Source organism: Osmia bicornis, chromosome 6, assembly GCF_907164935.1.
Source record: "Osmia bicornis bicornis chromosome 6, iOsmBic2.1, whole genome shotgun sequence".
Lineage (NCBI taxonomy): Eukaryota > Metazoa > Arthropoda > Insecta > Hymenoptera > Megachilidae > Osmia > Osmia bicornis.
This window is the reverse complement of record NC_060221.1, coordinates 10135894-10151510: the sequence shown is the minus strand read 5'-3', so window position 1 is coordinate 10151510 and position 15617 is coordinate 10135894. Positions and strand designations below refer to the sequence as shown.

Below are 15617 nucleotides of genomic sequence, written 5' to 3'. Positions count from 1 at the left end.
CAATTGATAAACCTTTTATTTATAATTCAATTGAAATAATAGGATTTAGTTTTTAAATTAGTTTTACCAATTTTTAATTTGTATTGTACAGTAGATTCTCGTTATATTGTCGTTCCCGGGACTCCGGGAGCTGAAAATTTCTCAAGCTTCCAAACTCTCATTTGAAACAGGGAGGGTAGATAGAAATATAACATTTTCATAGACTATGATAGTAGAAGAGTAACACTATTATGTTTGAAAATTCGTAGACAATTCAAATCGCTTACGTGACCATATAACAAGAGTCTACTGTATTTCATCTGTAAATGGTTAAGTGAAGTGTTAATTTCTTAATTGGTGGAAGACAAATTAACTCGTCGGTCGAGTATATCATTGTAATATTACTACAATACATTTAGTGCGGGTGCTTTATCATTATTAATTTTGTTTTGAATGTTTATGGACTCTTTCGCGACGGCAACATCGACACTCTACATGAAGAATTGCTGTTATCATAATGTTCAGAAAACTACTTTTACTTCATTCTATTTATAAAATTATTTATCACAACTAATTGTAACACGAAGTAGTAATCCTTCTGAATAATATTAGGTGTACAAATTAATTTAGTGCTTTTCCTTTTTTTTTTTTTAATTCAAGATTTCTTCTTAAGAAATCATAGTAACTCCAGTTACTGGACTTATTTTCATTATTATACATTCTCGCGCCACTTTTCAAATACACAGAAGCGCGGGAAAATATTCAAATTTAAAATAGTAATTAAGAAGGGGCGGTGCTACAGGCATCAAATTAATTTGTACACATAATATTTTTACATCCCCGATGCATCTGTGACATTTTTTCTGACCATAAGAAATTGTAAATTATCCACTGGAAGAAAAGGTCATATTTAAAACTGATAATTCAATGATTTCATTATCACTGACTGACTTGAAGAAATTTGAAAACCGTCTCAAAAAAGTTGAGGGGGTAGACACGGCACGCGACCTCTCCGATTCGGGACGTCGCGTCGGTATTACAGCAGTTTTTTCGTTGGGCCTGGTGGAGCCACTTGCGTGTTTTGTTACGAACTTCAAAGGTTTAATTCTCAGTTAGCGTGCGCGCATCACGATCTAGGAAGGCAACAGCGCCTCAAGTATTTGTACAAACGCATTCAAACGCTCATCCCGCCAGAGGCATCGCGACAATACGCCTGAAGAACGAAAGCGAAACATTGTATTGGCGCGTGTTTAGAGTGAGATGTACGGTGATCATGCTATCCTTCTTTGAACCTAAATGATAGAATTGTTCCGCTCCGGTAAATTCTGACTGACTGAACGCGTGGATTTTATATAGTGCACCGTAGCACGCCTCGTTGCTGAAAAATATATGCCTACTCTGAAGAACCGAAGGAACGTGCAATCTGAGAATTTTTTGGTAATTATTGAGATTAGGTTACACTTCACCGATTTTGATGAAATTTAAATATGTTGTAAAATTAGACATTTTGAACAACTTTTTCCTATACATATAACCGCCGCTCGGCCTTAGTTTTTGAGATATTTTCGAAAAACTGCTACTACTACTACAATGAATTCTACGTATGCCTATGCATGTACGGCGGCGTATGCGTCACCATCGGACCGCCGCTTATCTACTGTTTTTACAAACACATCGCGGCGGTCGAAAAGCCATAGATATAATGGGTGACCTTTGAAACACGGTATTGACGGTTTATATTTCTTTAATCTATAGATACATATTACCTCCGAAAAAGTTCGAAATCTAAAAGCATCGGCACCCTTTTCCCATAAATTATAACCTAACCTAACTTAATTATCCTATTTACATATTTACACAGTTATGCATCCTTCATCAATAGAATAATTAGGTAAGGTTACGTTAGATTTTATGGGGCAGGTGTGAGGCCCCGCCGACGCCTTTAAGAATCCAATGCCTGCTATTCGTCCCGAAAAATTTGTTCTACCGACTAAGTATGGTTTCGAAACCATCATTTGTTTTAAAACATTTACCCGTTATATCTATGACTTTTGGGCCGCCGCAATGTTTGTTAAAACAGTAGATAAGCGGCGGTCCATTGCTGACGCATACGCCGCCGTAGATGCATAGGTATACATACGTAGAATTCATTGTAGTAGTAGCAGCAGTTTTTCGAAAATATCTCGAAAACTAAGGCCGAGCGGCGGTTATATGTATAGGAAAAAGTTGTTCAAAATGTTGAATTTTATAACATATTTAAATTTCATCAAAATCGGTGAGGTGTAACCTAATCTCAATAATTACCGGAAAAAGTTGTTCAAAATGTCTAATTTTACAACATATTTAAATTTCATCAAAATCGGTGAGGTGTAACCTAATCTCAATAATTACCCTTTGTTTTTCGAAACTAATAAAAAATACAAAGGAGTCAATATTCTGAGTGAATGCAAATAATTTAAATAAATAAATATCTCATATACAACTTATGTAAACGTTTGCAGAATTATTGCAAAGAGGAGATATATTCTTCTCTTGTTATACCTCCTCTTTGAGCGAGGTTTGTTATGGGGCGCTGTGAAAAATCCAGGCGGGCGTCAGTCAAAATCTAGCGAAAAAGGACAATCTCAACATTCAGAATGAGAGAAAGACAGCATGACTGTAGTGCGTCTCACTCAGCGTTCGGCCGTTGTTGCCTTTTTCGCTTGCTTTCGCTTGCCTTCAGTCGAGTGACGTAACCAAGCTAACGCCTGATTTCGGTTACGATTCCAAATCGGCAGCCTTCTTAGTTAGACGCCACCTTATAACTACTAGCTGAACTGAATTTGTCACATGATTTTCTCTGTATTATCCACAAAATGGCGGAACTGGTATGTGAGAATGCTTTTACGTGCATCCGTTATTCGTCCTTATTTCGCAACAAATGAAGACAAAATAGATCTTAATTTACAGGTAAGGGTTGTGGCTAGACCGCTCAACTCATGATTTCAATCACAGCACCCTTTTAGTGGCCGAAAAATGCTTCGATTCCGCGAATGCATTTTGTCGATTTTTTACCTCTACTTTGGACGCTTATATTACTAAACATCAACATAATCCCACTGAAACATGAGTTCAGCGGTGTGCATTGGACTTTCCTCTTTCGAATAAGCCCTCACCCAGCCCCAAATGTTCTCATACAAGGACGAATAACGGAAGCGCGTAAACCCATGTTTATGCCCATTTTTGCCGGTAATGTCAACGCGCTACGATTACCCGAATCACAGTGAAGAATTAAAAAATTTTTTTTTGGTTTTTGTTTTAACTCAATGCTCAATAATTATTATCCATATTCTGCTGTGGCATCGTTCTACTCGCGAAAAAACGAGACTTAAAAGAAACAGAAGTCAAACTAAGCTAAAGACTTTACAAAGATTCACTGCTCCTCCTTTTTTCTTTATTTACATCGTTATGTTTTTTATTTCTCTTCCTGCCATTTGGACCGATTTATAGATCTACGATTTCTGAAGTCTCGTATTATATGTATATGTAATGCTAACACGTACGTTTATCGGTTGGATCGGTTCGAAATTCAAAAAACAATTTTTAAAAAATCAGGTCACTGTTTACAGAAACGACCATGCTCGAAAGACTGGCGCTGCCCTTTTCGATGGATTTTTATTTAATCGTCATTTTTTAAATGATAATAAAAAGAAAATTAATTACTTAATTGTGTACAATTTTAACACATTCGCAGCCAATACTTAGGATAAAAATGAACGTTACAAATTTTGCTTTGAAATATGTCCTATAATGTTAACCCACAAAAATTCGAAAATTGTTATTTTAATATAATTCTTTTCTTAAGCCCACAAAGAACATTTTTTTATATAATTATCATAGAATATAATTGCATTGTAATTGAAAAAGTTAAAACTAATATACGTCATATTGTATTTTGCAGTAAGATGCAGGGCCGGCTCTACCGATGGTGCATTTGCACGAGGCGGCAAAATCGGCCGAAATTATACGCAACTCAAATGTAATAAAATTAAAAAAAAGTTATAACATGAATGATAGAAAATTATTTAAATTTAAATTTTCACATAATAAAATTTTGTAATGATTTAAGAGCTACTGATCATTGTGGTGATTATTTTTGATTGACTTATAAATTTTCATTATCTAATACTACTATTTGGAATTTAGGATCAGCCATATTAAAATTAAAATTAACATCATTGCTTTTAAGACGCCATTGTAAGAGTTTTTCTGGCAGGAGGGAGAAGGAGACAAAATATATTGTTGCAAGGGGCGACAAAATTCCTATGAGCAGTCTTGGTAAAACGTCCCTGGTCACATTCCATAACATTTTTTTGTGCGCCATATTCTGGCAAGCGTTGTAAATAATCTGTTAACTTATGAGATCGTTATAAGTTATTTTTTCATCATAAGTAATTTTGCAATAATGTTAAGTGTCATAATATATTTTTAAAAATAAGCTGTTGAGCTTTTAGCAAACATAAACATACATTAATGCAATATAATGTACTGTTAATTTAAAGAATTAATCATAATAATTAATAAATAAATACACTGAAATAATGATTCAACATCTCATTAATCTCCAAATTAAATACAGTTATAAAAATGAAAAATAAAATCGTACTAGACTTCAGATGTGTTTTACGCAAAATGGCGATTATATGGATTAGGTTAGGTAGAGTTAGATTATGTGGGTCAACACTGTATTGCAAAGTAGTATTCATATTATGTTGATAAGTATTTATTATTTTTAATTAAAACAAACTTTTCCGTTATAAACAGCCTAGACAGAGGTATTTTAATTATTTCAAACGTGTACATACATTAATAAAAAAAAAAAATAAAAAAAAGATGAAATATTTATGGATGAACTGGTCCTAAATTCTAAATAAAACACCTATGAAGAAACAAGTTTCTTTAATTTTAGATTTTTATTTGATTTTGATGTTGTTCAAGCTTAATTTGATTATTTTGAAGTAAAAATCATAATTTTATCTCAATGACTGCGTATGTGTTAACTAATCACCAGTGTCGCCGATGATCGGTAATGATCGCTACCAAATGATGTTCTTTATCAAAATAATATTCACTATTATAACAAACGTCTTAATGACGATAAAAAAAAAGATGAAACACAAAATTGAAATTACTTACAAGAATGAAGTTTAAAATATTAGTAAAAATAAATTTTTATTTGAATTTGTTAGGTGTATTTTACGACTTCTATTAGCAACTATATCGTAAAAAAGCACAGGCATCGAGGTCTTAGGCACATTTTGTTCACTCCTCTTATCATTGTAGATCAATATCCCAACTTCGCCAAATGCTTTCGAGCGTGCTCCAATCGCCAAGCACAGTGTTGAATATGTTACGATGTTATATTTTCTTTTTAAATCAAAAATTTCATTATTTATTGAATTTCCTTCAATATTACTTTTCGATCTCATTTCGTACACGTTCGTGAGCCAGTTCGGATCGATTGTCACTTTTCGTTAAAATTTTCTCATGCGTCTATTCAACTAAAAAACTACCCGTTGCGTATTCCTCGTTGAATTATTATTATTAGTATTATTAGTAATTTTATTATTATTTTTCGTACCACGACCGATTTGTTTAAATAGCGCTGCTCATTATTGGTAATCTTGTCAATAACTGTACCCGATGTATTCGGTGTAAGTTATGCACGTACATCATTTTAAAACTTTTGAAAATTCTTATGAAAATGGCAACAGACCCCTAAAATTACTCACAAATGGCACAGTGATAAATATCGCGGAAGATATTCAATTTTATTGATGAACTAGCTGCGTTACCCGGCTCTGCCCGGGAATTTTAATCAACTATTATTATCCCTACTTCCTTATTCCTATCCCTACTTCCCTGTTCCTATCCCTACTAATATATAAAAGTGAAAGTATCTGATCACTTGTTCCTCTTCACGTTTATATGGCTAAACTCATTTTAATATAAATAAATTCTCACACGTGTTTCAAAAATACATTTGTCAATATAAAACACAATATATTATGTTACTAATATATGTAATATAAGCATATGCAATAGCAACCCGTGTGGCACCCACTTCCCTATATTTTGAAAATAAAATACAATATTTTTGAAAAAAAAAAATATGTTTCAGATCAAAATTTTATAAGGTTTAAAAGGTTCTATTGAATAAGAGTCAAGTTTACATCAAGATCAACCAAATTTTTTTAAATAACTTCATAAACAGATGGCAAAGAAAAGGGAGATGAAGGTGAACGATCAAGAAATCGATTTTATATGTACATAAATACACATATTATGTATCGCGCGTGACAAAAAACAACGCATCGATAATAGTAAGTAAGTACCTCATGGGTGATGTGGAAATCTATTATTACGGTTGTCGCCCTAATGCGCCACACGCGAGTCATATGATACGCGCTTGAGGTTACGCAAGCACTACGGTCGCCGCGGAGGCCAAGACGCGCGGCGCGGGAAAGGAGGCGTGACATCTGAAAATCGGCCGAGAAGAGCAGTTAATTCCGAAGCCTGATCTATAACATATTTGAAGCTCACGGAAATCTGTTTTTTTTTTTTATTTTTTGGAAAACAAAAGATAGCCTATGTCCTTCCTAAGGATGCAATCTATCTCCTTGCCAAGTTTTATCGAAATCTGTTCAGCGGTTTAGGCGTGAAAAGGTAACAAACAGACAGACAGAGTTACTTTCGCATTTATAATATTAGTATGGAAGTATGGATTCTCAAAAGTTTCAGCGTTATCCTTGTATACGTAATGAGTATACGAATTGCATGACAGTTATCCGTACGTCCTTTTCTCTCTTTCGTATCGCAGCTATAACTCCCTTAACACGTTCAGCCCGGTAAATAACCCAAAAACCGAGTGACAAATTTTTAATGACTATGATATAACGAGATCGTAAATTAAAGCATCGAAAAACAGTGCTGATTGATCTTACGATGCTTAATATTGTATAATGATCGTTAAACCGGTTAATACTTTTACAGTGACTTTACTATGTTGACCGTGTTGTCTTATGATGACGCCCGTGCTGAAAGTGTTACGATCACGTCGGGAACTGCGACATCGATCGATTGTCATATGTCAGTGGCGCTACATATAGAAATCATTTCAAAAACAATGAAAGGCACTATTTTGACGTTACGTGGACACAGGTAGCGCCGATAATAGTCATCAAATGGTATAATACATACTTCTGTCGCACGTGTCTGCAGCAAGCTTGTTATGTCGGGTCTACACTGGGTACAAATGTTCGCGAGCTGTTCGCAAATAGCAGTGTAGACCAGGCATTACTGCGTGAATTACGTGCAATGATTTGAAGATCATTATATTAACCCTCAAATGGTGGAGCCGAATCTATTGTATGCTGATCCAACATGATTTTTTATTATTCTAATTTTTTAAATTTTATACTATTTCTTTAGATATTATTTCTCCAATGTACGAAAATCTGTTGTTTGCTTAATTTTTAGTCGATGCACTATTAAATAGGTATAAGTAACAGTTAACTCAGCCATCGCCATTCGAGGGCTACATAACTTTTCTAGACAGTTTCTTTTCGAATCTGCTAACGATTTTGGAGGTTCAATCAACAATCAGGTATGAAGGAATTACTAGATCGAGATTTTGGTCCGTGCTGGACGTGTGTTCTAATGTGAATGGGCCTTTACCGTAGAAAAACATCGAGTGAAGCGAGTGTAATGTATTTTAACGTCTCGTTGTCAGTCATGTTCTTAGATTACACTTTGTACCAACGCTGCTGTTTGCTCGTACACTATTGGTTGGTTAATGAAACATTAAAAAATAATAGAGTAACTTCAGAAAAATCAGTTGTAAAGTAACATTGTATTTTAATGATTGTTATTGTGAAGCTTATAACATCAACATTCTTTTAAACTTTTTAATTTAAACTTCGAGTCTGATATCACTTAACATTAACATGAAATCAAACAAAAACCATATGAACACACATGTAATAATGTGTAAAAAAGAAAAAAACGCCGATTTAGTTCCTATATAAGTAGTTTGATACAAGTAACACGTAGCTTTTCGATCGATGCCGGGCTCACGGCGTTTCTCATGAAAGTTTTAAGTACAATGCTGCATAATAACACGATTCGAACATGCTACCGATATAATCGTTTATGGTAATTGGTCCTGAAAAAATGATAGAACCAAATCTAGTTAAGTGTTGCGGTTATGGATTCAAGCGGTATCCACGCGCGATAAGAAAACCGGATTCAAGAAACGATTTTCACTTTAGAATCCGGGAGGTAAGTGGAATGAGATTATCTAAGAATTTGCCTCTCTACGTGCCTACACTTATACACCTCTATCCTACGCTTCCTATATTACTCGTGATGATCGATTTTATGCATATTAATGACTGCTCCTCTTAGATAGTACATCAATGTACCACTTTGCCGACTGAAATGCTGTAATCAGCATCAATACCATGAATTATCGAATTACCTGTGAATAATTAAATCGCAGTTATCGATGATTATTATAAACTATCGCTGCAGGATATACAGTGTTGTCCACAAGAGTCCTTGGGAAATTTTTATGGATTACCTATCCATGTATGCTCATAGAGGATTAATGGGTTTATGAGTGGATTTTCGATAAGAATTTGTTTATTAAAGAGAAGTTTGGAGAACCATATAATTTTAAGATGGTTAGTTAGGGAGACTAAATACAAATGATAGGGAATTAAGGAAATGACTGTTGGAGATAATAGTATAACTGGTCAGTGTTTTCCAAAGCAGCTTCTACAGTTTAGAAATTGGGATTCCGAACAGACCATGAGATTATGGGTGTATTTAAATGTGGACATAATACAGAATTTGGGTGATGGAAAACCAAAACATGTTAAGGATACCTGTTATGAATAGCATCGTTATGAACTATTGCTTCTATGGATAGCACTGATGTAGAACAATGTTTCTATAAATAACAGTGTTATAGATCAGTGTTTCCATGGGCAGCATTGAAATAGACCAGTGGTTCTCTAGATAGACAGTGTTTCCCTAGACAGCATTGATACAGTCCAGTGTTTCCATGGATAGCATTGTTATACATCACTATTCCTACAGACAATATTGTTATAGAGCAGTGCTTCCATAGACAGCATAGTTATAGACCAGTGATTTCTCAGACAATATCATTATAAATCAATGCTTCCACAAACAGTATTGTTACTAGCCTATTGCTCCTATGGACAGCATAGTTCTTGACTACTGCTCCAACATATAGTATCATTATGGATTATAAACTAATACTCCCATTGTTATAAACTAATGCTCTCATGGATAATGTCATTGTAGACCAATGTTCCCATAGCAGCATCACAATAGACTAATGCTTCCATGGACAACATTGTTATAAACTAATGCTCTCATGGACAATGTCATCATGGACCAATGTTCCCATAGGTAATATCATTATAGACCACTGAAGTGTTATCCACTAGAGCTACTGTATACATTTTATAAAATTTAGCGACTTCCTACTATGGCTTATTTGACACTTATCACAGAGTCCATAAAATGGGACTGATGGGTATCCTGTGACTTCATGAGTGCTGAGGAGACTGAAGGGCGAGCCAAACAGTGAAATTGCAAAACATGTAAAGGATCTCTCTTATGGACAGTGCTGATGTACAATTCTAGCATACAAAGTGTATTATTTAAGACTTAAGTTATGATTGCATTATGTATATAAGCATGAGATGTTTCTAAAGCTTTGTTAAAAAAATATAAGGAAAGCTTGGAACAATGTTTGATATGCATGTTTGAGGTGTTATATAGATAGTGAATGTAGTTTCCAAGGGATATAATGATTAATGCAAGCGTGCTTACGTATTTTTTGGAATATTCTGTCGGCAAAGTTGTAATTGTATGCATTCTTCTCTCAAATGTCTTAACGTACTTTTTTTTATTTATGGACTAGATACTCTGAGCGGCGATGGTACTCTGGCATCGAGTCTTCGTACGACCCTTCCAAAGGTCGATAAACTTAACAAAACTGACGAAATGGGAAACGTTATCTATCCATGTTTCGTTTTTCTGTATATTAAATTAACGTTACACTAAATTTATACGCAATACATTAAATTAACGTTACACCGTTGTTAAATAAGTAACAGTCGACATTTGACGAAGATACTTCATCGTTTTCATAACGTACAAAAAATAATCTTGATACGAATTTCTATATATTTCTAACCAAATGTTTCTATTGTTTTTTTCTCTTTTCGCGTTTTGTAATATACAGAGAGATAACTAAATTCAGAAGAGTACTTCGTTCATGTATTCGACGGTGCGCATTGTTCCCCGAAGCAGAATTGTATGAAACGTTTCTCAATTTTACACTTCGAGCAACATTGATTTTTTTTTTTATATAGCGTGCATGGTATAACAGGTACACAATTAAATGTATTATCGTATTAACGTTGAAATCCTGGAAATACATGGAATGAAATCCGTCGAAGACATTTTCAAATTAACATACATATGTAGCTCTTCCTCTGGTCTCTTTCTGTTTTATCACATTGGTACAAATGGTTTGTCGTATTTGTACAATATCCAGCATCGCGCCTGCTGGAAGGAACCCATCACTTGCGAGAAAAGTTTTATAATATTTAATAATTAAACATTAAAAATTAATATTAATATACTATTCAAAATTAGGACTTTGAAAATTACTATTTTTAATAATGATAATATAATGACTAAAATAATAATCAAGATAATCATTCATATGAGGCTGTTGATTATATTTAAATTCATCCATTAAATAAAAGTTTCGCCTTTTAAATCTTTTACTTAACTGTATTTTAAAAATAATTCATATTAAAATAAGTATTGACAAACTAAAAGTACATAGAATGCATTGAAATTTTCGAGTACTGTAATCAGAGGCAGACTGGAACTTAAGTTTTTACCCCTAATTTTAATTAATTAGGCCCCAAATCCCTACCGGCCCATTGTGAATCTACCCGAACTCCCAATAGCCAGTCTGCCCCCGACTGCAGGGTGATCCTCTCGCAGCCGGATACAAAGGAACTGGTGACAATGAACCCCTTGACCGCACCATGAAGATACAGAGTCGTTTCGGCCCGGTTAAGTCCCCGCTGGCACGTGACAATGCGGACCTCTTTATGGTGCGGTCAAGGGTTTCATTGTCGCCAATGTTCCTTTGTGTCCGGCTGCGAGAAGATCACCCTGCATAGTAAGTAATAGTGCTGTTTCCCCTTTATCGTCACTTTTCCTAAGGAAAGCCTCTTTGCTCGGCGGTGTACAACGTCCTATTTGAACTAACAATAAGTTCATAAATTCCATAAAAACGAAATACAAAAAATAACTATAAGTAAAAAGTTGATTTGATAAACATAACTTTAAAAATTTATAATTTTAACCTAGATCCAAATATACAACGAACCCTTTGTACTAATATAATAAACACAGTACCTGTTCAAACTCGAAAGGGCGTAGGACTTTGATCTGATCAGCAGTAAACTGATAAGCTTTACGAAATTGTTGAATACACCTTAACACTTTCTTCATGATATCTTTTTCTTTGTTACGAATAATTAATATTACTACTAATATCGTTACCGGTAGTGATATCGTTACATGCTTATTACAACTTGATCACGTGCAATGCTTATCTGGTGAAGGTTGCGTGAAACGTAGAGTAAGTACACGTACTATGCTCGAAAGAAGAAAAAGAAAGATTGAATCGCACGGGGAATCAAAAGTTTCTAATTACTACGATGCAATGATGCTGATTCGAATGGAATTTATGAAGATTTAACGACAACTGAGAAAATCTCTGCGTGATATTTACAAAGTTACGATGCATTTGCTCGACCACGATTGGACGAGGGAAGGAGAACTCGATAAAGCGTTAAGGCCCGTTTACATGGATGCTCATTCTTTTCGTTCGCAAAGTCATCAATGTTAACTGATGACTGAGTGAAAAAAAAATGCGGTGCATCGAAGGAAGGTATTTCTTTCGAGGACTTCTAATAAAACGTGCTTTTTCTTAGCTTTAAAACACGTACTCACGCAAAAACTACATTTATTGTACCTATCAACCCATTCTTTTTTCTTTTTCCTTTCTTTCAGTCGAATTCGAAGCTTCAAAGTCAACGATGCGATAAAATATATGAACATTCGTTTTTTTTTTGTTTGATAGCAGTCAAACTCAGTTAATACTGTATAAAATCAGTTTTCTAACAATCGTTTTTCTTTATCTTTTTCTCGAAGGATACATATAGTATATATAATATATAATGCTTTGTAGATCTCAGGACGTTCGTAATTGTTTCGTAAAGTTTAGCCTGGAACGTATCATTAATAGCCGCGTAACATTTTTCTTCTTTTATGTTCTTCCTTCAATTCCCAAGATACAATAAAGAATCACCGTGGACTCGTCACTAACCTTCTTCTTTTTCCTTTCTTTACGCTCATTATCCGAGAAACAGTTCAACGAAATGATGACGCAAGTTATACAATTGGTAGGCCTATTACGTTTTGAAAAACAATAACAGTATCTATATATATATATATAACACGAGGTAAATATATACAGAGTGTTTCATAATGTACAGGACTCGCTTCAATGACTGATAGAAAACACAAAGACAATGAAAAAGGTATAGATTTATTTACTTTTATTTTTAAGTTATAGTCACTTTTTTTATTTTAATATTTTCCAACGATAAATCTATTTTTTAACTTATTTTGCTATGAGAATTAATTAAATAATTGTCTTGACACAGATATTTAATAATGTATTTAGACGTTTGATGCGATAAGAGAATAGAAACTTAATATAATTGAATAATTAGAAGTTACAGAGTCGTTCAAAAACAAGGATCAAACAATGTAATTTGGAGGTTAGGTTGAAATTATGATGAGCACTCATAATCAAATTGGGCTTCCGTGAGCTTTCACCTCACCTCTTAGGTAACCACAGGAAGAATGAGGATGTAGAAGTGAGGATCTCATATACATATACATATACATATACATATATATATATATATATATATATATATATTGGTTTGTTGCTTCCCACCACTTATATATAAATGTTCACGCGGGAAAATTTGAATTGATATTTATTTATTGTTTTGCCAAATTTTTGATATTTAATAATTAAAAATTATATATTTTTTTAATTTAAATTACTTTTAATATTAATATCATCAAAATTAACATTTTGGGAATTTCTGTTTCTCCTATACTACTATTTTCCCTAGGGAAGTCTGATTTGACGACAAGTATATGTATGTCTATAGGAACTCCTTTTACAATGTCCGTGTCTCTAATCTTCTGCTGAACAGGGCCCCACACGTTATGAAACACTGTGTACACCAATATGTTTACAATTTCACGTACACATGTATGTATATTTTGAACGAACATGCAGAATCGCGGGAAAAACGAACACCCGTGGATAAAGATACAATGTTTACCAACAATTCCGCACATTCAATCTCGGTAACTCGCTAATCAAAACGTATTCCTTTGTTCTATTTCAGTCTCGCTCTACGAACAAACCACCATTCGTGCAGTCATCGATTATAACACTTTTATCGATAAAACAAGTGAACTATGAAATTATGCTAGTGAAAGTATTATAATCGAACGATGCAATTACAACAAAAACTTCTGTGGAGTTTGTTCGCTAGTGAAACCGTAGAAACTTGTATTTTATTAGAGAAGTTTTTGAATTTCCCGTCCTCTGCGTTGATGGGAGATTCGTTTTGATCGGACGAGTTACCCGTACAGGTAGCGCATAGTCTATGGTCGTTACCAGTACAAAGGTATCGCGATCTAAGCATTGTCGTTTTGCAAAAAAATTCAATGCATCGTTCCTTGAAATACTAGCAAATAAATATTAATACAAAGAAGAGAAACAGTAGGAAAGTTCGCATTTGAATTGTACAAAAGAAATCATATAAAGGCGATCGGGTAAGTTACAATGACGAAACCGTTCAGTTTCTATTATATGTATTGATTACAATATAATTATAACTATAGGTAATTATACTTGTTCATTTATTTTTTTTGCACGAACACGACTATCGATTTGTACAAACGTCGTTGATGTTCCACTACTGCTCACACAGTCCAACACGATTTACGTCGTATATATTATACGCGGAATATAATATATATAATATAATTTCTAATAAGATTAACAGCATCGCTATCTTATAAACATCTCATCAAAAAACGTGCCATCAATTTAAACAACGAACAAAAAACATGCTATCTTACTATTTAGAACTCGTATTTGAGAAAATAAAAGATACATACGCGTTGCAAATACTCAATGCTTCATCGAGATACCTCGAGGAGGAGACGCGTTATTTTAAATTCATTCGACATTACATCTACAGAAGAAAGTATAGTAGATATACGTATATACAAGACACTACACTCCATGAGAACATATTTAATACTAAAACCATTTTGGTGGTGTTTATTGTTTAGTTAGCAATAGATTATTAATATCTACTAAAGTTATCCCCTTTTGTTTCTTTTTTCTCTCTCTCTCTTTCTTAGTATTTAATCCTTTCATTCTACCTTTCGCTCTGTCTTTCTCTCATCCGTCTCACGTTCTCTCTATCATTCTCGTGCACGATTATATTTCTTTTTTTTTCTTTTAAATAGAACGACCAGCTACATCGAGAGATCGTTGCATCTCATTTTATGTCTCTTCTCTATCATGTTTTTTCATTTTTTTCAAATTTTTCTTTTGCACATCTCTCGTTTCTTTCGTTTGTCCAGAGAAATCCTGCATCCTCGTACAGTGGAATCGTGGATATCATTGGAAAATATACATATATTTATATATATATATAGTATATATATATATATTTAGTTTGTCGAGTGAGGGGAAGGGGGAGGGAGGGATGGCAAAAAGCGTAAAACGGAAAACATACGAAAAAACGAAAGAAATGCTTTTTTCTGTACATTTGTCGTAACTGCTTAGAACCTTTGGTGTGCATTACCTTAAACCTGGACAATTTCGAAACGAACTTAGTCTTTCTTGTCGCCGTCCTCGGGATCTTTAAGCGTGTGCCATTGAGCAATAGGACGTCTCGGGGTTGCCAACATATCGGTCCAGTGTCTCAACTCTGTTCCACTCGCGTTGTGCCCCAAGACGACCTTCCCAATGGGTTCTGAGGTGCCGATACGATCGTAATCGACTACCGTGACAACCAATTGCACTTTCTAAACGTGAAACCACGTGTTAGTTGTCAGTCTTAGATCGTGTATTACCATGTCTTCCGGACCGTAAGAATCTAAAGATAATCTGTACAAGGCATTCCAAGGAGAGCAAAATCGTTGGCAATATATGTACAAGAGTATGGTAGAAGAGCGTAAAGGGAATGAAAGCGTTGAAAAGGAAATTTTTAATGATTAAGAAATTTATTTGTTAGCACTTTGATATTTGATTGAATACTATTTACAATTCAAAAATTCATAATTTTACAGCGCTCTTAAGATAACACTTTCAAATATAATTCTATTGGTACTCTATTGTTAGGTATGAAAACGAATTTAATATT

The 15617-nt window shown here is 34.1% G+C and overlaps 1 protein-coding gene across 6 annotated transcripts in view; it reads right to left on the bottom strand.

Annotated features, from left to right (window-relative positions):
* Positions 1-7851: 7851 nt before the first annotated feature.
* Positions 7852-15617, bottom strand: part of LOC114877528 (synaptotagmin 1) — a 65307-nt gene continuing 57541 nt past the window's right edge. For all 6 annotated transcript variants that reach the window (XM_029190209.2, XM_029190204.2, XM_029190207.2 and 3 more), the window contains one exon: positions 7852-15279. In XM_029190209.2, the coding sequence (XP_029046042.1) occupies positions 15085-15279 (195 nt within the window). In that variant the 3' untranslated portion in view covers positions 7852-15084. The remainder of the gene's footprint in view (positions 15280-15617) is intronic.